Genomic DNA, 26,098 nt, shown 5'->3' with positions numbered 1-26,098 from the left:
AGCAGCTGCCGCCATTGGTGTGTGAATGTGTGTGTGAATGGGTGAATGAGAGGACATTGTAAAGCACTTTGGATAAAAGCGCTATATAAGTGCAGTCCATTTACCATTACCATTTACTTCATTCCTCAACAGGGAAACTTGCTCACCACCGCTCTTAACACAGCGTGGTGTGGGCACACCACCACCATCAATAGGTGCGTCTCTTCTTAACCCAAGCCGGAAGCGGAGCGGTGGGCGCGCTTGAAGACGCCGGAACTGAATAAGCAACGTGCGCCTGGAAAAGATGGCCTGCCGGCAGACCTATATCAGGAGATTAGTTACGAGGTCTCCCCACTGCTGGCCCGGGCCTTCAACGAAGGAATCAAACAGGGCATCCTTCATGAGTCCTTCTATAAAGGAGTAATTTCTCTATTATATAAAAAAGGAGACAAAAGAAATATCAACAACTGGAGGCACTTACTTTAACTAACACTGATTACAAGATCTATGCAAAGGTAATAATGAACCGGCTTCAAAGCTGCCTGGACGCATTAATAGAAAAAGAACAAACCTGTGCAGTTAAAGGCAGATTAATGTGGGACAACTTGTGCACACTGCGAGAAATTCTGCACCAGAAGACAGGAAATGGATTTTATATTGTAGCTTTGGATCAAAAGAAGGCTTTTCACTTGATTTCAAGGAACTATTTATGCAGACAATGGAACATTTTGGTTTCCCTGCGGCATTTGTCAACATGATTAAGTGCATGTATGCCAAAACAATGTGTCAAGTTAACATAAACGGTCATCTGACAGAGGAAATAAGCATAAAGAGGGGAGTGAAGCAGGGCTGTCCTCTTAGTAGTGCATTATATGTGTTGGCAATAAGCCCTCTGATGGAAATAATTAAAGATGATGCGCGCCTGAAGGGAATTCCTCTGGCTGGGCAAGAGAGATCCATCATTTCTGCTTACGCGGATGACGTTAGTTTTTATAAGATCACAATCTGAACTTGACCTTGTAAAAGAACATTTTAATTTATATGAGTCAGTTTCAGGAGCCACTCTAAACCAAGAGAAATCGGAGGCAGTATGGATAGGGAAACCCGGCATGGAAACTCCCTTCGATATAGAAATAAAGGAAGAAATTAAAATATTGTGCTTAATAGTAAGTAACGAAGATTCTGCACAAAGGAACTGGGACAATAAAGAGACTGAGATTAAAGAAGAAGTAAATAAATGGACAAATAAAAAAACTACATTAAAATCGAGGATCAACATCATGAAAATGTTAATTTTAAGCAAAATGATGTTTTTGAGTACAGTGTTTCCGCCGACTGACAAAACTGTTAAGAAAATAAACAAAGAAGGTTGCAGTTTGGTATGGGGCACTACCAGAGAAGTGACCAAACGAGAACTCCTCTTCAAGCCAAGAGTCTGCGGAGGTTTAGGCTCCGTTGATTTTGGTATTAAATTGATGATAAGCCTGTGTAAAACAGTTGCAAAAGGCATGAGCCGAAATGTGAATTGGATTGGTGATGTCACAAAATGGAGGCACAAAATAGGAAGAGGTAGAAAATACATCCCATACTACAAGCTCATATATAGTGACTTTGTAAAAAAATATGAACATTTAAAAAATTGACTGGTGCACTCAATCAAATAAGGAAATCTACAACACAATAGTCAACGGTGTGTATGGTGGAACGATTAGGTACAGAGGTCTGTCCACATCAGACAGCGAACAGGTCACTAAAAGGATCTGGGGGAAACTAATATCAGAATCCCTCAGAGACATAATGTGGCTGATCTCAGTTAGGAGGCTGCCGGTGAGAGCGGTTGTAAAGTGGAGCTGCTATGTAACCACAACCAAATGCCCAATGCCAACATGCACGGTCGATGAGACTCTGGAACACCTGCTGCTAGAGTGCAGCAGGACTAAAGAGGTCTGGAAAGCTATTCAGAACATCGGGATGCCTATTAAAGTAGAACCAGAATCTGTTTTTTATGGAATAACTGACAACAATATTGAGAAATATAAAGGTCTGTTGTATTTGATAATCTGCATAGTAAACGCACAAATATGGAAGACACGTTGCAAGATGTCCATTAACAATGTTGTTATCACTAGTGAAATTGTATTTAAACAAATAATTGTAGAGCTGAAAAGAAGAAGATCTTTGGATATAAAACGGAAGCAAGGAGAAAAATGGGATATTCTTGTTTTTTATTGTATGTATGTTAAAATATTAATTTAAGTTTGTATCAAATTCTACTAAACACCCAAGCCAACTAGATACTCTATACGTTAATATGGGGGAATTTTCAACTCAATTTGACATTCAAGAGCATATAAAGTATTGATGGTATCACAACATATGGATAAACATAAAAACATTTCACACACAGTAAATATACTTTGTGACGGCTGAACAGCATCCACTAAAGGTGACATCTTACCATTGTTTTTGAAAGCGTGTAAAAGCTTTCGGCATTGTATGGGTGTGATGAGATGTCTAATATCCTCCTCACAAACAAATTGTAGGTCATCTGCTTTTTCCACACCTAGTTTGGATAACTCGTCAACAAGGGTGTGACACTGCTCTACATCCAGATTTGACAGGGCAGTCTTGATCACCATTTCAATGGTGTCCATCTCTTTACCTGAGGCACACAGACTGATGTAGTGCAACAATATTAATATCAAATTGCTTATACTGTGGCAGAGGGTAATAATCTGCTAGGTTCTCCACATTCACACATACATAGTGAATGTCTGACTCTGAATTAGGCTGCAGGCAGTGCACACCAAGATTAGCTATTGGCACTGACTGACACTGCTCAACAACAAGATGCACCTTTGACTGATCAATCAGTATCAATACAATTCTCCCAAATATGTAACCCTCGTCATTTTGATCCATAACTACAGTCAGGCCTCTTTTGTACATTGTGCCTTTGTATGTGACTGTGGGTGTTAATATTATGTCTTCTTTCTTAAGGCCTTTAAGCCTGACAGCCTCTTGAATCCCAGCATTATACATTTTCTCATCATAATCATTTGCTTGCCAATTTGAACCATTGGTGGGAATAGGTTCCCAGCATGCAGATATGCTTGCAACAGCTGATGTCTTCCAGCCAACATACTGCAGAGGTTTTTGAAGTTTTGTAGCTTCCTTGCACACTGTTTAAAATAGGTGTGTTTACTTTCAAAGCGCAGCGTCCATAGTGGAATAAGGGGACCAAATCGGGTGATAAGTTGTGGATAATGAACTAGATAATGGTGCTTTGGTTTCAAGGGTTTGTCGGGGAATAGGGCAGCTCTTAAATTGAGGTAGTCCTCAATTAGAACTCTAAGTTAGGCTATTTGGTTTGCATCAATCTTGGGCGCACATATCATGTCTACTATCTGGCGAAGCATGAGGCACAACCGCCACACTTGGTCATCAGATGTAGTGTAGTGTAGTACAATTTTGTCTTAAACTATAGGCTACTTGGAACACTTTGTCAATACAGTCAAATTCAGATGCAGAAACTACAGAATCCAGAGGTGATCAACAGAGGGTGTTTGCCTAAACAAGAGCAAATACAGTCTTAGTGAGTGTCTTGCAGGAGAGATGCCCTTCGCACATAGGCCTAACAGTTGTATAATCTCTGTTTCTATTAGTTGTCACAGGCTGCTTCCATCAGTTGTCACAGGTCACTTATCAGATTTATGGTTCATCTTATTGTAAGTTAGGGTAGTGCCCACTCTTCTGTCCAATATCTGTGGGGTTTTCCCCAATTGTAGCCTACTGTTGATGTCTGGTGCCGATTTACACCTTATCGGGGCCACTTTCCGTGGGCCACTTTCACCCCCTCCCTCCCCGTCCATTTATATGCTTAGTCCTTAGGCACTAGGCTACCTTAGCACCCTAGTCTGGTGTCCTTAGTCTGCCCTGCCGCTACTCTGTGACAGCCAAGGCCCAGCTTCTGATTTGCACACACAGGGCCTACTCTGCCAGTGTTGAATGATCCAAGGGAAAACAAGGGAGGCCAAAAACAACCTGGCGAAGAACTGTGAGCTCGGAACTAAAAATGGCTACCTAACTTGGGACAAGGCACAACATGCTGCACAGGACAGGGCCAGATGGAAGCAGAGAGTCACAGCCTTATGTTCCTCAACGAACCGAGAGGATTAAAAGTAAGTTGAGTAAGGAATAACAATCCAACTGCAGACCGTGTCCTTTTGTTAGTGTGACCATATCTAGGCTACCTAGCAACCTGCTTTGGTGTCCTTGTGGACATATCAGGGTTTGTCGTTTGCCAGATTTTGAGAAAGCTGTCCTGTGATGTGTCATGCTAGGTTCAACACTGACCTGAGAATCAACTAGGCTAAGGGCTTCAAAATTCACAAAACTCATCTCCAATGATATATTTCAACTCAACAATGACTTTTAAATTCAACAGAGTCATTATTAAACACTGACTTTATTTTCTGCAAATGCCATCATTTTGCTTACAAAGACTTCACACGCCACTCGCCCATTGTATGCCAATGGGTGGGAGGTGCAAACAAATGTGGGTGGGAGGTGTAAACAAAATGCTTCAACAATGGATGACTTTGGAGAAAATTTCCGTATGTGTGTCTCAAATAATTAACTTTTTGGACTACACTCCACAATGGCGGCACTGCTACGTCCAATAAAGTGACGTCAGACCACACGCCCGACAGCAGGGAAAGTGGGCTGGGGGGTGAGGGCATACGCGCAGTTTGACTTTTTGATCAGGGGGGGCAGTCAGTCCCAGCCCCCCCCCCCCCCCCCATCAAATAGGGATTATAGTGGTATAAATACGAGCCCTGCACGGACATTGGAATGCGCATATTCTGTTACAGCTGCATGATTGACCCACAACATTTAAAAACAGTGCTTATTATTTCCAATATCCACGTTTCGTTCAACTGCGCCTCCGCTGCGCGTCCATTAGCACAAAAATGGAATGGAAAGTGGAATTCGTTTCAATATAGCCTACGCCTACTTCAAACAATATTTTCCAATAAATTCTTCCAAAAACTAAAACGGAATGTATGCTACGACTTTCATGCTTCAATGTCGGGATGTGTCATTATAAACAGCGTATTAGAATCTAGCAATTGCCTCTTCACATGTAGCCTATCTGCATTTATATCAAAGAATAATCACCAAAAGAATAATAGTGCGTACATAATCGATTTGACAACTGGACAATGGATACGTTGCACAGCAAATATATGCAGTATCCAACAGTTCGTTCATGGCTAGCAATGGTAGGCCTACAGTTATGGGATTAGCTCATGTTTGGGTTGCTGTCAAAGCTGCCACTCTTATGTTGCTATAGCCTACAATTATCAGAACAATATGAACATTCAGTTGAAAGTTTTCCATCCACCCATAACTGGATGAGGAATCAGCACAATAAATTCTCACGCAAGCAGGAGCCGTTCAGTGCAGGGTTAGGGTTAGGGTTAGTCTGTTCAGTGCATTTCTCTGATCCGGTCGCAACCCAGTCTCTAGAATACATGTTTTGGACGCGTTGCAGACAGTTTGCGCATCTGGCCACCAGGGGGGGCAGTGCCCCCCCTTGCCCCAGCCAATCTGCGCGCCTGGGTGAGGGAGTTCCTGAGCATGCGCGGTCAATTTGGTTCGTTGGGGAAACGAGGACGTCAGAGTTCAACGCAGATAACGACGGGAGCCTTGCCTAAACATTTGCATACTCCCCCTACATATACCGGGTGACTACCCGCCGCTTTACTTTCGTTCCTGAGAAGCAACGAGACCTAGAAAAATGCCCGAACCGGCAGCTAAGTCCGCGCCCAAGAAGGGCTCTAAGAAAGCCGTCTCCAAGACCGCTGTCAAAGGCGGCAAGAAGCGCAGAAAGTCGAGGAAGGAGAGCTACGCTATCTACGTGTACAAAGTCCTGAAGCAGGTCCACCCCGACACCGGCATTTCCTCCAAGGCCATGGGGATCATGAATTCCTTTGTGAACGACATCTTCGAGCGCATTGCCGGAGAGTCATCTCGCCTGGCGCACTACAACAAGCGTAGAACCATCACCTCCAGGGAGATCCAGACCGCCGTGCGCCTGCTGCTCCCCGGTGAGCTGGCCAAGCACGCCGTGTCCGAGGGCACCAAGGCAGTGACCAAGTACACCAGCTCCAAGTAAAGAGGCGGCTTTTCACGCTCCAATCTACCCAAAGGCTCTTTTAAGAGCCACCCACATATTCTATAAAATAATGCAATTCAATGGTGGTAGATTTTTGTTTAATGCTCGTATACATTGTGTGCTCGGGATGCGTGCTGTAATTGATCCCCGAATGTGTAATTTGTTGACCATCTCTGGGGATCAATGCAGTTGTCTCTAAGCCTGGGGCATTGCGCGCGTTTTCTTATTCTTCTAAGCCCCCCGGTAACGTTAGAATAAACGGATCGCAGGCTTGGTCGACAGCGAGGATATTTACGATTGATAGTGAGTTATCCCCGTCGGTAGCCGATCACGAAATATGACCATGTAGACTGATTCTAGACTATTAGCCCATTACGGTGGGTGACAGTTGAGTGGGATTCAACCCTCTTCTACAGGAAAACAATGCCAGCAGTTTTGGGGGGAGCAGCCATTCTTGCATTGCCTCGCAGCCAGACTCGACGCGAAAACAAATATTTCACAATAGAAACTGGACTTCAAAGCCGTCCGGGACGATTTGAGTGGGAGATCTAGGCTAGGCTACTTGCCCTGCGGACAAGCTACAATTCGTTGTAACAACAGAATTCCAGTTGGAATAACGGCGAAAACGTCTTTCCCACATAGAAACTCAGCTAGCGGATACTCGTTCTTTAATTGTTGTTCACGTAGCGGATACTCGTTCTTTTATTGTTGTTCACGTAGTTAAATAACGGCACTCGGCTGATTTTATTCTAACGCTACCGCTCGAGAGCTGTAATTGGGAACAGCACTTAGTTCAATATTTAATCTGGAGCTTTTATATAAATGTATTCTACATTAACTATGAGCATCAATTATGCATGATCTGAGCATTCGACATAGAGACAAGGCTTTTAATTGTAGATGTGGGTGGCTCTTAAAAGAGCCGTTGGGTCGGTATGCCACAAATTATCCAGAAAACGCTTATCCGCCGAAGCCGTACAGGGTGCGTCCCTGGCGCTTCAGAGCGTAGACCACATCCATGGCGGTGACGGTCTTTCTCTTGGCGTGCTCGGTGTAGGTCACGGCATCACGGATGACGTTCTCCAGGAACACCTTCAGAACACCGCGGGTTTCTTCGTAGATCAGGCCAGAAATACGCTTCACGCCACCACGACGAGCCAGACGACGGATAGCAGGCTTGGTGATGCCCTGGATGTTATCACGAAGAACCTTGCGATGGCGTTTGGCGCCTCCCTTGCCGAGTCCTTTTCCTCCCTTACCGCGGCCTGACATTTTTCACACTTCGTCTACCAAGTTGTTAGCTTGACTGCTGCACCCCAGAAGTGTGGCGTGTTTATTATGTCGTGAATGCGGATGTGATTGAACACAGTGGGCGCATTTTTCTGCCTGGGTGGAGCCCCACTAGATAGAACCTCCTACCTCAGCCCAACCCTTCAAGCAGCACGTCCTCAACCAGGCCAGGTCCAGCCTGGCCTATGTGCGTGGCTGGCTTGTTTCTGTTAAGGACGGGTAGGACGGAAGCTAGTCATGCCACTGAAATAGCTGTAAATTGAAATGACATGAAATAATGTCTGATAAATGAAGATAGGTCTTGTCGCCTGGACACATCAGTTCCAATACTAATCCAGCACAATAAGAGTGGGATAGCCAGTTACCTCACAATAACTAGCAGCAGCATATAACATTAATGGTAGTGGTCAGTGGCTAAAGAAGTTACACTGATGATTCCTGTAACGTTAACTATTTTGCTGCAATTGGTTCAACTTCTGTTTCTGGACAAAGGTAACGGATAAACCCAGATAACACAAGGCTAGCGGACCTACAGCGGTTACCCAATGAACGAGTTGGCGGACCTCAGGCGGAATACAACACAAGGCTTGCGGACCTACAGCGGGTACCCAAAGGACGAGCTGGCTGCCTTGAAAATGCATGTTTATCATAGTTTTTAGCAGAGGCCCATAGACCTCCATTATAAAGGGGGTGCGCACACAGAGGAAAAAGGAGCTAGCTTACTACTGCACGGATCGGTTAAATGTTGGTGTGTACGGATCAGTTTCATTGAGGACAAGGCGACATTTGAGCTAAACTTGATATGACAGCAGCGTTCCCCTTTAAATTACTGCACATGAATTCAATAACTTACATAGCACCACCAGGTAACCACATTCTTACATAGCTTCTATAACATCCAGTGACAAAAAGTCTCCAACACCAGGGTTTGAACTCCTGCCCTTCCACATGGGAGTCAGGCACTTTATCCACTATACCACCAGGGATCTGGGCCGCGTTTCCCAGATTCGCCGAACTTCTCCGCGCTACGACGCTTCTCAAGGTATACCTTGGCGAAGGGACAGTTTTTCCTACGAGTGTTTCCCAGACTATCCCTTAGTGGGCGCCTGAAGATACATCGTTAGGTCCATCCCAAGATACATCGTTAGAGGAGCTGTCCCTGGGCGCGGTGCTGAAAAAAGAATTAATCGATGCCGCACACATCGATGGCCATTCGTAAAGTCACAGAAATGACGTGCCAATATAATACGTGCTGTCGTAATTATTTTATTTCAGTCTAAATATTACCAAAAAGGAAGCTATGCCTCCGAAAGCTCATCTGCTAATGTATTTAAGAGTCAAAGCGAGACCTCGTGATAATCCCAATTCATACATCAAATTACATTACATCAAATAGCCTAAAATATCCAAGAAAGAGCACGGATCGGATCGGGACATATAAGCCCCGTCGAGGATGTCTTGAAAGGCTAGGAAAAAATACTTTAATGATGATAGGCAATGATGATAGCAAAATTACCACTGATTTAGTTATCATACAAACAAAGGTATAATGGCCATTTAAATTGCCCCTGTGGCAGTAGCATTCCCACGTTAGAATTCGTGCGGATACGATGACTAATTGAATCTATCAGGCACCGGTGTTGGCGCATGTGGCCTATACAAAAAACAAGGGTAACTGCACATATTGAGCAACATGGCAGATATGAAGAGGAAGCGTGTGGTAGCGTTCACCAAAGAATAACTAGTGATCATGCTGGACGAGGTGGAGCAGCCGAAGGCCGTCCTGTTTGGCGGCTACCAGTAGGGCCTATGCACAACTCCAGTAGGCTACTTCCTGAAATTAGACATGCTTCTCTATTTCCTGTCCTACACTTTGGATGAAATGATTATTCAGGTGTGCCTGACTGCAGCACAATGATCAGGCACAACTGAATAATCATTTCAAACAATAGAGTAAGACACATGTGTAACACATCTTCACTGCGAACGCCAAAGTCGCCCTGTCCTTGGCCCCAGGTAGCTACGCCTTCCTGCTGGACGCCCATGAGACCGCCCCCGGGACCAGGTGGGACGCCAGCGAGTGCTCGAGGGACGGGGTTCCCTGAGAAATATCCCTCTCCAGCCCGACCACTTGGGTGGCGTGGAGAAAGGACTTCACAGGTGCCTTCGCTGTGACAGGCTGTTCCCACGATCCCTCGATGAAGGACTCCATGCGTGGCATCGCGGGGACGTAAGCCGCCGTAAGCTGACGTAAGCCGCCGCCCTCTCCAGGATACCGGGAAACTCCCGGCGGAAGGACGGCATAAAGCTTCCGGTCACAGAGCCCCTGTGCCCTCCCCCGGGACTCTCAGAGCGGTCCAACGAACCATCAGAGTCCTCGGGTTCAGACACCTGGGAGGGGGCTCTGGACGACCGAACCGATCGCCGACAGCGCCTCTCCCCTCCTCCTCCTCCTCGTCCTCTCCCTCAGAACCGGACTCCGAACCGGAGGCGGCCATAGAGAGTGAGTCCACGGGGGTCAGAGGAACTTCCTCAGCAAAAAACGCAGCACGATACTGCCTCTCTACCAACGGCAGGAGGTAGCATGGCGCGCACGAGGGAGGCACAAGCAGACCATCCCTCGCATGCTGGGCCCTGAGGCAGACGAAGCACAAATCGTGCCGGTCTGTCTTCGGGTTGAGCTTCCGGCAGCAACACTGAGCCCTTAGAAGGGCTTTTGGTGGGGCTTGAATGTCTCCCAGTCCCGCCGCTTCCAGGTTGCTGACCGCTTTCTTCATACTTGAGGTAGATCTTCACACTCAGTCAATATTTCAGCTCGCTGAAATATTTTGGGAGCAGTTTGATGGGTTTAGCTCTCTTTTATACAGTTTAGAGAGAAAGGCACCTGTACCTGATTGGCTGTCAGATGCGTTCAATTTTTAATATTCATATTCAGTCTGCGTTGCCTAGGCAACGGGGTAAACCACTAGGAGCGAAGCCCCCCTATGGGGCGAAGCTCCGCGAAATAGAACTGCAGGACGATACGTCAAGTGTCGACGTCACCGAGCAGTCAGTGATCTGTCAACAGTCATGGCGGACATCGAAGCGGTAGAAATTTGCCAAACTATATTAAAAGGTTACAGACTTTGTAGCAAAATGTGTCTGTGGAAAAAAAAAAAAATATTACCCAGCTATCTTAGTTACACCAATATTGAACTATTTTGACAGCTTTGGGTTGTGTGTGTGTCGTATTTATCAAGTTTGACAAATCTACGAAGCTTATAGCTAACGTTAGCTAACTAGCCATAGCCGAAGCCGGCTCTATGCTGGTTAGATTGTCTGGTTATATTCGTTATATTTGTTATGTTGACAACGTGCTCCACTAGATCACATGGGCTTGTTAATTCTGTTTTTTATATAGTTTATAACATTAAATTATTCAAGTAAAGTGACAAGAAAGCGATCTATCATTGTTTACACACACCATTATTTACCAAAACCATAGCAACGCTATTTCCCGGTCGTACTGCCGGACTGGGATTTGCCGGATGAGTTCAATTTTTTGAACGCATACGGACGTCCACCGGAGCGGAATTTTGTCCGCACCGCATCCCTCGGAGTCCTGTCGCATGCGGTCTGCGGACTCTCATAGGAAACGAATGACTTCCGGTCTTTTCAGGACCGTACCGCGGTAATTTTTCCGTAATAGTGTAAAGGCGGCTTTAGAGTTGCCAACTCGAACATAGGTTCACACAAATCTTCACAGGGAAGAAACCGAAAATGACGTTTGGCGCGGTGTCTCAGGTATATAACCTGGGAGGGTGGGGCCTCCTGTCATGCACTGCCAGTCTGACCTATCACGACAGACGCTGTATAAAAGCTTCCGTCGTAGGGTCGCGCATGCGCATCCCATAGGTGAAACATTGAAACTAATGTTAAAAAGAGAACCTGCTGGCTTGCATACTGTTCAAACTGAAGGAAAAGTTGGCGCAATTAAAATTAGGCTGATTCAAATCTAAGTCAGGTGCGTGGGCCCAAATGCACTGATCAAGGAAAAATAGAAGAAAAAGCCCGCACACTGACAAAAAAGAGAGGAGGCACTCAGGATACAAATAAAAAGTGATTTAATGTGACAACACACAAAAAAAGGACCGCTTCAGTCGTATCAGACCATCTTCAGCCATGAATACAAACATTTTGTTTTCCTTTTCTAGCCCTATGTATCATAATCCACAAATCATGGGGAATAGGTCTTGTGCCGCATGCCGTCACGTGACTTGCAATACCGAGCTTTGGCCACTAGCCTACGTCAAATGGCTTCATGCGCCGGTGAGCAACTTTCATTGAAATGAATAGGCAGCCATTTTCAATGCCGTCTCATCATACCTCCATGGCTCCGCCCAGCAGAAAAGAGCTCTCACTGTGTTCAATCACATCCGCATTTTCGACATAATAGACGGGCCAAGTTTCGAGAATTAAACAGTCAACTCGAAGGTTTCGTGTAGAACAATTGAAAAGAAAACCGTCAAAAAATGTCTGGCCGCGGAAAAGGAGGCAAAGGACTCGGAAAGGGAGGTGCGAAACGCCATCGCAAGGTTCTTCGTGATAACATCCAGGGCATCACCAAGCCTGCAATCCGTCGTTTGGCTCGCCGTGGCGGCGTGAAGCGTATTTCTGGTCTGATCTACGAAGAAACCCGTGGTGTGCTGAAGGTGTTCCTGGAGAACGTCATCCGTGATGCCGTGACCTACACCGAGCACGCTAAGAGAAAGACCGTCACCGCCATGGATGTCGTCTACGCTCTGAAGCGACAGGGACGCACCCTGTACGGCTTCGGCGGATAAGCATCGTCTCCCCGTTTCTGTAGTCCACCAACCCAACGGCTCTTTTAAGAGCCACTCACGTCTACAATTAAAAGCGATGGGTCCATGTTGAGTGAAGCTCGGGTATTAATAGTCAACGCTCATTCTAATTTTTAAGGTTGTATTTATTAATCGTGAGCTTGCATCTGAGGAGCTCCGAAATACGCATTGCGTTGTACACTCGCATATAACTACATTAACTACAATCCAGCTGGTTAACCGGAATGAATGGCTTGTTCGCCAACACTGTTTAAATTGTTTAATTGTAGGAAAAAATCCCATAATCGGTTTGTTGCCCATCCACATCAAGATTACCTTGCAATATTCTGTATGCAGCCTTCTGTATGCAGCCTATGTACTGAGATCTTCCGTTTCCTTCTAGTCGGGCTACACTGAATTTGACTTGAATACTACGTTTAAAATATACATGAACAAGGACACTAGATGAATAAGTATGCAATTACAAGGATGACAGTGCACAGTACATCAAATCGATTGTTTAAACTTACTGAAAGGTAGGGTTAGATCGATTTATTCAAGAAGCAGATCCAGCCTCGCCGTCTTCCAGAGGCGGGAGTTTTGAAAAAGGGTGCAATAGCAAAAATTAGAGATCAATCTAGCTATAGATGGGACTATATGCTACTTCGATAACTATTGATCCCTGGAAAGATCAGGCAAATATACATTATAAAAAAATAATTCTACCATCGCAGATTGGACAACAAAAGGCACATTCGGTGACCAATTGCAGCATTTGCAGAGTTTGCGATTTATACGAAAAGTAGCCAAATCAACATGGAATTGCATTATTTTACAGAAAATGTGGGTGGCTCTTAAAAGAGCCTTTGGGTAGTTTGGAGCCGTGGAAAGCAGCCGCTTTACTTGGAACTGGTGTACTTGGTCACTGCCTTAGTGCCCTCGGACACGGCGTGCTTGGCCAGCTCACCGGGGAGCAGCAGGCGCACGGCGGTCTGGATCTCCCTGGAGGTGATGGTTCTACGCTTGTTGTAGTGCGCCAGGCGAGAGGACTCTCCGGCAATGCGCTCGAAGATGTCGTTCACAAAGGAATTCATGATCCCCATGGCCTTGGAGGAAATACCAGTGTCGGGGTGGACCTGCTTCAGGACTTTGTACACGTAGATAGCGTAGCTCTCCTTCCTCGACTTTCTGCGCTTCTTGCCGCCTTTGACAGCGGTCTTGGAGACGGCTTTCTTGGAGCCCTTCTTGGGCGCGGACTTCGCAGCAGGTTCAGGCATCTCGATTCTTTGTTGCTTCACAGGAACAAATGTAAGAAGCCGCCGGTATTCACCCACTATATATGGAGGGGTATGCAAATATTTAGGCAAGGCTCCCTCTAATATCTGCGTTGAGCTCGACGCCCTCGTTTCACCTGTGACCCAAATCAATTGCACATGCCGGGACCCCCCCTCCGTCTGCCTTTTTTTTTTGTAGCCTATCCATACAAACTAAGTTAGTCAACCCCCCCTCCCCCCCAAAAAAAAATAGTGGGAGGGACAATCTTGCTTCATGAATCTCAGATGTACAAGTACAGTAATGAAACACAGAGATTTATTATTATTATTATTATTATTAATGATAATAGTAACAATAATAATGAATATTTTGTGTGTGCGTAAGCAAGCGGTAGCTCTAATCCAACGATGCTACAGCAGCATCTGTCACCAAGCTAGCACAACACACATCAAAAGACAGCTTTCTCAAAAGGTGAACAGAATTGGACAGATTGGTTCCCTGCACACGCCCACTGCTCCTGGCAGCCCTTGGAGGAAGGATAGCATAGGATGGGTCAAAGGCAGAACATTCCACCAGGCGACGTGTGCGTGCGTGTGTGTGTGTGCGTGCGTGTGCGTAGTTTAGTAAAGAACAGCACAGAAGGAGTTTTGATCAATTGATCACTCATCAATAAGCACTTTCCGTGTGAAGTGTAAGGTGTAGCCTAAATCTTCAGTAGGAGCCTACCTATAGCCTAAGCTAGGCTTCTTCAAATTGTTAAGCTTTGTGTAATTCTCATGGCACATTCAACTACACGATGAAGAGATGTATATAGTCAGGTCATCAAATTAAGTAAAAAGAAAAAGAGTGTGTTGTGATTGTTGGGCTATGTTTCACCTTTCTGCCCTCTGCAACCAATGTGCTTTTAGGCGATTTCATCTGGTTTGATTTGTAGGCTACTAAGAAAGGAGGTTATTGAATGAGAACAAGCTGTGGTACAATCTAAATGACGAAACCATAGGGAGCTGAGGTCACTGCCTCAACAACAATGCACGGTCTCCAGGCAGCAATCGAAATCAGAAGTCGGTCTAACCCTAACCCTCAACCCATGTACAATGAGTCTATCTCATCGCTCCTCAAAGGGAACTACGACATAGGTGTGCTCAGAGACTCCTCCTAAACCAACCCAGGTGAGACGCAGCCGGTGCGCCTCAGGTCACTTTACTGCATAGCCATACAACCTAAACGACGACATTGCGCCAGACGAGGGACGTAGACTGTAGTAGTAGTAGTAGTAGCCTAGTCTAAAAAGACCAGAGGGAGTCATTATGCAGGGAATCCAAATGAGAGTCACCCTCTGAGAAAGGTAGCATACACACACGGACAGACACCACTTTTATAGGGACCAGGGCTCAGACCCAGTTTCAACACTGTGCTTTACGCACCCCAAAAGAGACCCTGTTTAAAAACCCCGGCACCACATCTGTGTACCCTAAATCATTTTAGTCCCTCGCCAAACAACTTTGCTCACTGGGCAACGGTTTGTGTCCAAAATCGCTTGCACTTTTAGACACTTTAGGAGTCAAATGCCAGTGGAAACCCAGTGCGCACAGCTCCATCCGAGAGATCAACGGCAATGTTTTCACACAGTCGCAACTAAACAGACGAGGCCGCCGCTACCCAAACCGCTTTATTTCGAACGGCAAATAGGTTACTCCTTGTCACATTCGCTTTAGGACTTCTGCTCCACTCCAACTTTGATTTTTAGCCCTTTATTCGCCAGGAGAAAACACAAGAGGAGAACATTTTGGTAACCGGGAGCTGCAGTTGGGGAGCTGAGTCCACACGGTTCTCATGTCGCGTTTAAGGCCAACCCTTTGCACAGGCGAGCAACACAACAGCACAGAGCAGCGTCAAGAGGACTCGTAGTCAGCAAAACCAACGTGTGTTACTAGAGGGCAAATTGAAACTAGACATGGCAGAAGTCGCCCCAGCCCCCGCAGCCGCCGCTCCGGCCAAGGCACCCAAGAAGAAGGCAGCAGCCAAGCCCAAGAAAGTGGGACCCAGCGTCGGCGAGCTGATCGTCACGGCTGTTTCCGCCTCCAAGGAGAGGAGCGGTGTCTCCCTGGCAGCGCTCAAGAAGGCTCTTGCTGCCGGCGGCTACGACGTGGAGAAGAACAACTCCCGCGTCAAGATTGCCGTCAAGAGCCTCGTCACCAAGGGCACTTTGGTACAGACCAAAGGAACTGGCGCCTCCGGTTCTTTCAAGATCAACAAGGCCGCCGACGTGAAGCCAAAAAAGCCAGCTAAGAAGACCCCCGCCCCGAAGGCCAAAAAAGTAGTCGCCAAGAAGCCCGCTGCGGCCAAGAAGCCCAAAAAGGCTGTGGCTAAGAAGCCTGCAGCCGCAAAAAAATCGCCCAAGAAAGCCAAGAAGCCAGTAGCGGCTAAGAAGGCCCAAGCCAAGAGCCCCAAAAAGGCTAAGAAACCCGCGACACCCAAGAAAGCCCCAGCTAAGAGCCCCAAGAAGGCCGTCAAGCCCAAAGCTGCCAAGCCCAGGGCTGCCAAGGCGAAGAAGGCAGCCCCCAAGAAGAAGTAAACGTCCTGTTTTCGTCCTCTACATAACAAAGGCTCTTTTAAGAGCCACCCACCCCTCTCCATAAAAGCATATCCATGTATGGGTACCTTATTCATGCGGGTGCGCGTTGTATGCACGCTGATGTTTCATTGTAATGAACTTCCACAGCACAGGCTTGGGATGTCAACTCTAGGACTAAATTGTTGAGGCTTTGGATCAGATCAACACTAGGCTAGTTTATGAACATCGTCATTCTGGCGCCCAAAATTAGCAGAGTTAGTGTGAGAGCTGGGGACAAGCGCTGACCGTGGGCTCGTTCGTAAGGATCAGGACTGCGCAGTCAATAATCAGCGCCGATCGCCGCCTTGCTGTGGCCTCTGGCTAAATTTCGACCGACTTGCCTCCAGCCACAGCCATTTTATAATTTGAACAGCCGCTTCACTTACGGTCTCATATTTAAAGAAGAGACAGTTATGATCTCATATTTAAAGAAGAGACAGTTATGACTATGTGGTACGTCCACTGGCCATACTTACTACTTCAATCATGACACACACTTCATTCAAATCACAAATTATAAAAGGCTTTTTGAAAAACCTCCATAGACCCCCATGCATTCTCTCTGTTTCCCCTCTGAGGGTAATGTAAGTGGCAGTAGATCAAGGCATAAGCTGTCTTACGCCATGTGCCCATACTAATTTCGCTTGTATTTGTCTATATAGCAACAGGTTGAACTAAAACAGGACTAGTGTCTGACCGTGTAGCTCCTGGTGCTCATGCAATTGGGTCATTTAGCAGGCACTTATCAAAAGCGACTTACAACGTTGAGCTACAGTGTGGTGGCACACCGGTAGGTAAGATTATTTTTATTTTTTTAGTTGCAGATCATGCTGCGCATAAGACCTGGTGAAGGACGGAGTAGGATAGGATTAGTAGTAGGCTACAGGTAGTAAGCAGTCTGTTGGGGCTGATGGGATCATTCAGAGCTGCTGCTCTTTTCTGCCTTTCTATTTCGGACAGGACGGAAAGTCAATGGAGGTCTATTTGGTAGGGAGGATCAACAGGCATGACAAATCAAACATTACTTGACGTGAATTGTTCCCTTTATGGTAGCGCACTTAATACACAAAACGCAACACAATGCGATTCAATCCAAAACACAGATCAAACAGCCCAGTGATCAAGAAAACTATATGCCGGTAATAACACTGACAATTGTAGGCAGCATGCAGTTGATGGCACATTATTAAAACAATCCCGAGACGTTTCTGAATCCTCGTGACAAACCCTTAAGAGAAATAACATGGGTTTACTTGGAGGATTGGCCACGTTGTAGGTCTTAGTAGGCCAAGTCTTAAAAACTTGGTATGAAAATACATATTGCGCTTTCTTTAAGGAGTGAAGTGGGTGGCTCTTAAAAGAGCCTTTGGGGATGTTGGGAAACTGAAGTTCAGTAACGACTTTACTTGGCTTTGACAGCCTTCTCGGTCTTCTTGGGGAGAAGCACTGCCTGGATGTTGGGCAGCACGCCGCCCTGGGCGATCGTCACGCCTCCGAGAAGTTTGTTGAGCTCCTCGTCGTTGCGGACAGCCAGCTGGAGGTGACGGGGGATGATACGAGTCTTCTTGTTGTCGCGGGCAGCGTTGCCGGCCAACTCCAGAATTTCAGCAGTCAGGTACTCGAGCACAGCGGCCAGGTAGACCGGTGCACCGGCTCCCACACGCTGGGCATAGTTGCCTTTACGGAGAAGTCTGTGAACACGACCCACTGGGAACTGGAGACCGGCGCGAGATGATCGGGTCTTGGCCTTAGCCCTGGCTTTGCCTCCTGTTTTCCCCCTTCCGCTCATTTTCAGTATCAAAGTAGTTCAGAAACTGAGTGGTGTGATACTACGGCGGTCGGATTTTTATAACTTGCGTAAAGTGGCGCTCTTTTGCTTTTGTCGCCTTATCCAATCCCAGTCTCCGTGTTAATGGCCAATGGGGAGAAGGAGACGATAGCCAGCCAATGAAGTCACCCAGAGAGGCCGTCCAATCAGCGCACGGCAGCGGACGTTATATAAATGGCACATTACCTTCTGTAAAACTACAAGACTCTTCGTCGAAAGTTATAACTTCTACTCGCGGAGAAGAAAGCTGAGATCATGGCCAGAACCAAGCAGACCGCCCGAAAATCCACCGGTGGCAAAGCCCCGAGGAAGCAGCTCGCCACCAAGGCGGCTCGTAAGAGCGCACCCGCCACCGGCGGTGTGAAGAAGCCTCATCGTTACAGGCCCGGCACAGTAGCCCTGAGAGAGATCCGTCGTTACCAGAAATCTACCGAGCTGTTGATTCGTAAGTTGCCCTTCCAGCGCCTGGTGAGGGAAATCGCTCAAGACTTCAAGACCGACTTGCGCTTCCAGAGCTCTGCTGTGATGGCCCTGCAGGAGGCCAGCGAGGCATACCTGGTCGGCCTCTTCGAGGACACCAACCTGTGCGCCATTCACGCCAAGAGGGTGACCATCATGCCCAAGGACATCCAGTTGGCCCGCCGCATTCGCGGAGAACGCGCCTAAATTGTTTTGAGTTGCTTTATCATTTCAACATCCCCCTAAGGCTCTTTTAAGAGCCACCTCATTATCTCTAATGATAAAGCCAATGTGTTCCTATTGTTACCTGCACAGTCTAGTGTGTCCTTATAGGAGTAGTTTAGACTGCTAGTTCTACTACACTGTCCATTCACCACCGTCATGACATCCACGTATACAATGCAATTATTTTTGTACATTGACTTTACGCCCAGCCATGCATTTTAGCTTGTACCGCCTTTTTTGACACCCACGAAGAGAACTTGGAACGGAATGAAAGTCAGACTTTAGTCCCTTCCAGCATTTGATTACAGCCTCAGAGAGAGTATGAACATAGTTTCAAAATGGTTTATTCAAACACTAGTAACATGCTTTGTTTAGCGTATGAGGTGGTTTAAACAAGTGAATAGACGTTCAATCTATTTTAACGTGATGGGAAAACCACAGCAAAGTGAGATTAAGGTTGTTTTTTTGTCTTGTTTCTTTTTCCTCCTGCGTTGTGGTATGTTACAGGTGGACTATTTAAGTGTACCATACCTAAACAATACCACAAAGCGGGAAAAAAAGTCACAAACAAAAAAGCATTTTAGCTCCCTCTAGTGGCTATAGTTATAAATTACATTCTGCTACAGATATGGATTTCCATCAACTCTATATCTTTTGACTGGTGCCTGTCTTTACCTGTCTTTTGGCAACCCCTATGTCTTCTCCTCATTTGGATAGTTGAGAACAGATTGTAGCACAGCTAAGACAGACCTCCATCCTGTCAGTCACAGTGTGAGATAGTAATGTTCCCTCCACGGTTCCCTCAGGTCAAATGGGAGCTGAAGGAGGTGGATGTTGATGGTCCCCAGTCCCCAGCCCAGTAGGTTCAGCTGCAGCACCACAACACCAGTGGCACACACATTTTTAATCCATACATACAGTTCACCTGTGTATTTACATGGAACCCATATATTGTATTGCATATTATATCGACCTAAACCTATTTCATATTGCTTGAATGTGGCTGTTGTAACAGTGCAATTTCCCCTCTGGAATTAATGAAGTACCTGCCTGCCCTGAAAATGGACTACTGTTAAATCAGTTGTCTCTGCAGTACCCCTGTACAGGGGTCCGAGTCCTGCCCTCCTGTAACAGGAACTTACCAGCCCAGCGACTTCTCGTTCGTGTGGGTTTCTAATAGATAGTTTAGGCAGGTGAGAAGAAGATTTGTCTATAGCTTCTAACAGTCTTTCCCAGAGCCCACCCTGCCTACGCTCCAGCAGCACCCCCTATGACCTGAGAGGGGGGATGCAGCACAGGAGCCAAATCAGGTTCACCACTGCTCTTCTCTAAAGGAGATGTCTGTTGACGTGGTTGCTAGAATTAGGTTTTAGCAGCTAGTATACTTCAGCTACAAGGGTGTGTCGTTTACAAACCAGGGCAACCTATAAGAATAACAATGCATGCATCACCTAACATTTCACATCACATCACATAACATTTCACATCAATCAATCAATCAATCAATCAATCAAAGCTTTACTTGTATAGCGCATTTCATACCCAGAGGCAACACAATGCGCTTTACAGAGAACAAGGGAGGTGGGCATACGACCCACTCTCTACATATTCCAGAGGGAAGCAAAAAAACAGTAATCACCCGGGGGCCAGATAAGTGAGCTGTAAAAATTATTCCCTGACCCCTCTCAACAAGGCGATCGAGCAAGCTCCAGGAGTATGTTTGTCTACCGGCTAAGAACATTTATAAAGCAATACATTACATTAAATTACATTTCAGAGTAAGAGAGGCTAAAAAGCATCATAGGAGAGAGTACATTCTACGGACATGCTACGACATCCACAGAAGACACGGGGGTATCTATCGGACTCAGGGTGGTCTGCGGGTGACAGTGGGGCATCCACTGGACCTGGTTAGAAGATAGGAGGGAGAGAGAGAGGCACTGGGGAGAGGGAAGGCAGAACAGGGTTAGTAGCACATAGAGCCATACAGACCACACAGATATTGAAACAGGCAACCTGGGGCAAGCTCCTGGATTATATTTGTCTAATGGCTTAGAACATTTAAAGAACAATAAATTACATTAAATTACATTTTCAGAGCAAGAAAGGCTAAGAGCATCAGGTCCAGGCCTAAGCCGGATGTGGACTGATGTGTGTGTGTGTGTGTGTGTGTGTGTGTGTGTGTGTGTGTGTGTGTGTGTGTGTGTGTGTGTGTGTGTGTGTGTGTGTACTAAATACTACGACATCCACAGCTCCACAGCTGACACTGGACCTGGTTAGAGGATAGGAGGGAGAGAGAGAGGCGCTAGGGGAGGCAGAAAACGGTTAGTAGCACACTGAGCCATTGAGGCAACACAGCTGTCAGAACAGAACAAGCCTGTTTCAGGGTAACCAGCTTCTGTACACTACTTGATATACATACAGTGCATAGCAGGAGAAATACCAATGTATACAGAGGATTCACAGGTAGGTTTGAGGCTGCCTTTCTGTGTCTCAAGGTCCTAGCTAGTGATTGTAGGCTAGGTCAAAAAGGTACGTCTTGAGGTCTCGCTTGAAGACCTCCGTTGACATAAACAAAGTACCATAGATAATGATGAGATACTTTTACTTTTTATAATGCTCAATAAATGATTTATTTTGAATAGAAGCTCCATTTCTAGAGGCAGATTCATGCAATATGTAGGGTATTACCAAATTACATCAATCACAATCACACAACAAATGGCAACGTGGTTGGAGAGATTCTATAAAGATGGCCTATCATACCCTATATGGACAAAAGCTGTTATAGCTGGAAACGGGGGACCAACTCCTTATGAATGCCTATGAATTTAGAAAGGGATGTCATAAAAGCTCCTCTAAGTGTAATGTGTAGACATCCCAATACTTTTGTCCATATAGTGTATATAAAAAAAAACTAACAGTGCTTCTTAACTACAGGACCAAACACCTCATGTGAGAGATATTGTGGCGACATGATCAATCAAGCAATCAATCAATCAATCAATCAAAGCTTTATTTGTATAGCGTATTTCATACACAGAGGCAACACAATGCGCTTTACAGAGAACAAGGGAGGTGGGCATAGGCCCCACCACTACATATTCCAGAGGGAAGAAAAAAAAAAAACAGTATCACCTAGGGAGAGAAAAATGAGCTGTAAAAATGATTCCCTGACCCCTCTCAACAAGATGATCAAGCAAGCTCGTGGAGTATGTTTGTCCAACTGTTAAGAACATTTATAGAGCAATAAATTACATTAAATTACATTTTCAGAGCAAAAGGGGTTAAAAAGAGCATAGGAGAGACATGGTAAACACTGGTGTATGTCTGTGTGAGCGTGAGTGTGCCTGGGTCCAGGTAGAGGCAGGGGTCGGGGGTAGGGTGGGGGTGGGAAAAGGATACGGACCCGGGTTAGGGTGAGGGGAAGGGGGACTGGGCCCCAAGTCCAGGCCTAAAGCCGTAAGTGGACTGGTGTATGTCTGTGTGTACGTGTGTGTGTGTGTGTGTGTGTGTGTGGTACCTAAATGCTACTCACTTTACCGAGACCAATGGGAGGGTGGGCATAGTTCCCACCCCTACATATTCCAGAGGGAAGCAACAAAAAAAAAAAAACAGTTTCACCCGGGGGCCAGAAAAGTGAGCCGTTACAATTATTCCCTGACCTCTCTCAACGAGACGATCGAGCAAACTCCTGGAAAATGTTTGTCTATTAAACTTATACAGAGCAGTAAACATGGGCTAGATACTTCATAAGAGAGACATGACTAACAGGAGAGTGCACAAATAGTTACAGAGAAGTTGCCTACATGGTAGGCCATTATGTGTTAGCTATCACTGTAGTCTATAATATGATATTTGAGTGAATCATATAACAAAGCACAATAAGCACTTAGCATAACAGGCTCATAGAGAATGCTGCAAGGCAGAGGTGGGGAAACAGAAAGCGGAGAGCCAAGGGTAAAACATGGGTAGGGTTGGGTGGGTAGGGACAGCTGACGACACAGTGTGGGAAGGAGGAGCCAGTGGTCCGGTTCCAGTTCCTGCTTGGTTGTTGCCTACTCACCTTCCCGTATCCTGTATCACCTGCACCTCATCCCTCATTACCCTTAGCATTAAAGGAGTAGTAAAGGGAAAAATCATGTTTAGCCCTGTTTCAAGGTTACTTATGATCATATACAATGGTTCAGATGAAAAAGTTGAGAAAACTAGCACGTTTGAGAAAGTGATGATTGCTCTACCACCGTTTTGGTCAGACAATGGATGTGGGTGGGCACCGTGAAAAATCATTCAAAAAACATGTTAAACTCTTAATTTCAAAGACAGCCAAATGGTCGGGCTGGAGAGGGATATTTCTCAGGGAACCCCGCCCCTCGAGCACTCGCTGGCATCCCACCTGGTCCCGGGGGCCTCATGGGCGTCCAGCAGGACAGCGCAGCTACCTGGGGCCAAGGCGACACAATGAGTTTAACATGTTTTTGAATGATTTTTAAAGTTGCCCACCCACATCCATTGTATGACCTAAACGGTGGTAGAGCAATTATCAGACTTTCTCAAAAGTGCTAGTTTTGTCAATGTTTTGATCTGAACCATTGTATATGATCATAAGTAACCTTAAAACAGGGCTAAACATGCATTTTCCCTTTACTACTCCTTTAAAAAAAATAATCCGGCTCAAAGTGGGCTAAGCTAAACCGGCTATATCTGGTATATGTTTAGCCTAGACTTCTATTACACGTATTTTGCTTGCTGGGCAGCGTGAGTCACATCTGCTTTAGCAGGAAAAGACTGCGGCTCGAGCCGGTCTTTCAGCTGCAGCAAGACCTGCCGTGGTCAATTCTGACTCTTTCACAGACGACCCAGCGGCTCTAGCCGAGAACATTACAGTAGCTGAAACAGGAGGAGATGCGGACTGTACATGACAACCAGGATAACGTTGCATTGTGTTTGCTTTATGGGCAGTGGGTGATGTGCCTACACCCCCCCCCCGGGGCGGCTGTAGCTCAGGAGGTAGAGCGGGTCGTACAATGATCATCGGACATGTCGAAGTGTCCTTGGGCAAAGTGAACACTGAACAGCAAATTGCTCCCAATGAGCAGGCTAGCACCTTGCATAGCAGCTGCCGCCATTGGTGTGTGAATGTGTGTGTGAGTGGGTGAATGAGAGGCCATTGTAAAGCGCTTTGGATATAAGTGCAGTCCATTTACCATTTACCATTACCATTTACTTCATTCCTCAACAGGGAAACTTGCTCACCACCGCTCTTAACACTGCGTGGTGTGGGCACACCACCACCATCAATAGGTGCGTCTCTTCTTAACCCAAGCCGGAAGCGGAGCGGTGGGCGCGCTTGAAGACGCCGGTCTGGTCCCGGCACCCTGGGCGGGGTAGGCAGGGGGAGGTCGCGGGGGAGGAGCCGCGCGCGCAGTCCAGGAGCCCGGGCGAGCCGGTCCATGGGCCGTAGCGGGGCGGGACCCCGTGGCAGGTTGTTTAACCTTGACGTGCCGGCACACTGCGCTCCCCCGGAGCAGCGAGGTGGCGAGCGAGGAGGAGCCGGTCCTGCTCCTGGCTGCGACACTGCTCCAGGATGTTAGACATAGCCGCCCCAAACAACCCCTCCCTACTGACCGGTGAGTTGAGGAGGACACCTTTGTTTTCCTCGTGCAGATGAGTCAGTGAGAGCCATAGGTGGCGCTGCTGCACCACCGACATGGCCATCACTCCACCCAGACAGGAGGCAGAGACTCTCACAAGCTGAGCAACGGCTCCGGCGGCTTCGGCCATCTCCGCTCTCCTGTCTTCATCCATAGAGGGGGGGGTTTGCTCCATAGCCAGCTGGCCGATGTAAATGGCCAGCATAGCAATAGAGGAGGAGGCAGCCACGGCCTGCGCGGCCAGCGAAAAACGCAGGGTTGTCTTGTCCTTGACGTCCAGTATGCTTCCTGGCCGAGCCCCAGGCGGAGGAACCAGGCACCAGGACCACTGCGATGTCGGGTTCCAGGGGAGGAGAGATGATAGCTGCTACAGCAGTCCAGCCGGTTACCCTCGTTAGCTCTGCTGAACTGGTGAAGCGGACATCTGATCGCCAACGGCCGCTCCCATTCAGCCTCGACGAACGCCTCCAGGTTGGGCATAGCCGGCAGGAGACGAGAAGCAGGCTGGGAGGGACGCCCGTAGCAGACGGAGCTCCACAGGGGGAGCCCAGCAGTCGCAGCAGCCTCCAGTATGGGGATGCCAAGGTGATGCGTGGCTCTACCCAGCAACCGGGGCAGGTTGCGGTCGAAGGAACCCTGCCCCGGGAAGGAGGAGCCACTAGCCATAGTGGCTTCTGAGGCAGAGAGACCCTTGTCTGCCTCGGAGAGCTCTTCCTCATCATCAGGCGGGAGGGAGAGCATCGGGGTTGTCGGTTGTTGCGGGGGCACGCCGATGTCCTCGCCGTCGACCGCGCCGACCAGCTGGGCCAAAACTTCAGTCTCCAGCGTCGGCGGAGCGAAGAAATGTGACGAAAAGGAAGCAGACAAATTAATGCTATCCTAAACGAGAATGGGGAAGTAATCACAGATGAATCTAAGATGAGACAGACCGTCAAATAAATCTTTGATAAGATGTATGACGAACTCCCCTTCGAGGAATCGGCTACAAAAGACTTCTTGACATCTGCGGATTTATGTAAATGTGAAGATCCCACCTCACTCACTGATGAAATAAAAGCAGATGAAATTCAACAGGTACTTAAACAACTGAATAAGCAACGTGCGCCTGGAAAAGATGGCCTGCCGGCAGACCTATATCAGGAAATTAGTTACGAGGTCTCCCCACTGCTGGTCCGGGCCTTCAACGAAGGAATCAAACAGGGCCTCCTTTATGAGTCCTTCTATAAAGGAGTAATTACTCTATTATATAAAAAAGGAGACGAAAGAAATATCAACAACTGGAGGCACTTAACTTTAACTAACACTGATTACAAGATCTATGCAAAGCTTTACCTAGGTAATGATGAACCGGCTTCAAAGCTGCCTGGACGCATTAATAGAAAAAGAACAAACCTGTGCAGTTAAAGGCAGATTAATGTGGGAAGAACTTGGCCCCCCTCAGTGCATCAAAACTTTCATCTATCCGAGGTAACGGAAATGCATCACGTTTGGTCTTAGAGTTCAGTCTCCTGTAGTCGACACACAACCGTAGACTACCATCAGCCTTACGCACAAGTACTACAGGGGATGCGTAGGCGCTTGCACTCTCTTGAATGACACCCTTTCTTAAAAGCTCGGCGATGTGCTCCTTTACCTCACTATACTGTGTAGGTGGAATTCGCCTGTAAGGTTGGGTCACTGGTTTGTCATCACTAAGATGTATTTCATGCTGTACGTTGTCCGCGTAACCTAAATCCTCATCCTCTGACGCAAAGACGGTAGAGTATTTTTGTC

The 26,098-nt window shown here is 46.9% G+C and overlaps 7 protein-coding genes across 7 annotated transcripts; 4 read left to right on the top strand and 3 right to left on the bottom strand.

The window, feature by feature from the left end:
* Positions 1-5,782: 5,782 nt before the first annotated feature.
* Positions 5,783-6,160, top strand: LOC311321739 (histone H2B-like; the record flags this gene model as incomplete). Its single annotated transcript, XM_084453744.1, has 1 exon — positions 5,783-6,160. One exon carries the CDS (start codon positions 5,783-5,785, stop codon positions 6,158-6,160), a length of 378 nt encoding a protein of 125 aa, XP_084309870.1.
* A 960-nt stretch (positions 6,161-7,120) lies between these two features.
* LOC311321637 (histone H4) lies at positions 7,121-7,432 on the bottom strand (the record flags this gene model as incomplete). Its single annotated transcript, XM_084453639.1, has 1 exon — positions 7,121-7,432. One exon carries the CDS (start codon positions 7,430-7,432, stop codon positions 7,121-7,123), a length of 312 nt encoding a protein of 103 aa, XP_084309765.1.
* A 4,529-nt stretch (positions 7,433-11,961) lies between these two features.
* On the top strand, positions 11,962-12,273 carry LOC311321718 (histone H4; the record flags this gene model as incomplete). Its single annotated transcript, XM_084453722.1, has 1 exon — positions 11,962-12,273. One exon carries the CDS (start codon positions 11,962-11,964, stop codon positions 12,271-12,273), a length of 312 nt encoding a protein of 103 aa, XP_084309848.1.
* Positions 12,274-13,169: 896 nt separating this feature from the next.
* Positions 13,170-13,547, bottom strand: LOC311321707 (histone H2B-like; the record flags this gene model as incomplete). Its single annotated transcript, XM_084453711.1, has 1 exon — positions 13,170-13,547. The coding sequence occupies one exon, from the start codon at positions 13,545-13,547 to the stop codon at positions 13,170-13,172; it is 378 nt and encodes a 125-aa protein (XP_084309837.1).
* Positions 13,548-15,499: 1,952 nt separating this feature from the next.
* On the top strand, positions 15,500-16,120 carry LOC311321659 (histone H1-like; the record flags this gene model as incomplete). The annotated part of the gene is made up of 1 exon (XM_084453664.1): positions 15,500-16,120. One exon carries the CDS (start codon positions 15,500-15,502, stop codon positions 16,118-16,120), a length of 621 nt encoding a protein of 206 aa, XP_084309790.1.
* A 1,441-nt stretch (positions 16,121-17,561) lies between these two features.
* On the bottom strand, positions 17,562-17,948 carry LOC311321567 (histone H2A-like; the record flags this gene model as incomplete). Its single annotated transcript, XM_084453562.1, has 1 exon — positions 17,562-17,948. One exon carries the CDS (start codon positions 17,946-17,948, stop codon positions 17,562-17,564), a length of 387 nt encoding a protein of 128 aa, XP_084309688.1.
* A 294-nt stretch (positions 17,949-18,242) lies between these two features.
* Positions 18,243-18,653, top strand: LOC311322149 (histone H3.2; the record flags this gene model as incomplete). Its single annotated transcript, XM_084454187.1, has 1 exon — positions 18,243-18,653. The coding sequence occupies one exon, from the start codon at positions 18,243-18,245 to the stop codon at positions 18,651-18,653; it is 411 nt and encodes a 136-aa protein (XP_084310313.1).
* Between the last annotated feature and the right edge of the window lie 7,445 nt (positions 18,654-26,098).

Source organism: Borostomias antarcticus (assembly GCF_949987555.1).
Source record: "Borostomias antarcticus genome assembly, chromosome: 19".
Taxonomy (NCBI): Eukaryota; Metazoa; Chordata; class Actinopteri; order Stomiiformes; family Stomiidae; genus Borostomias; species Borostomias antarcticus.
The sequence above is the reverse complement of the archived record's forward strand: the minus strand, read 5'-3'. Positions and strand labels throughout refer to the sequence as shown.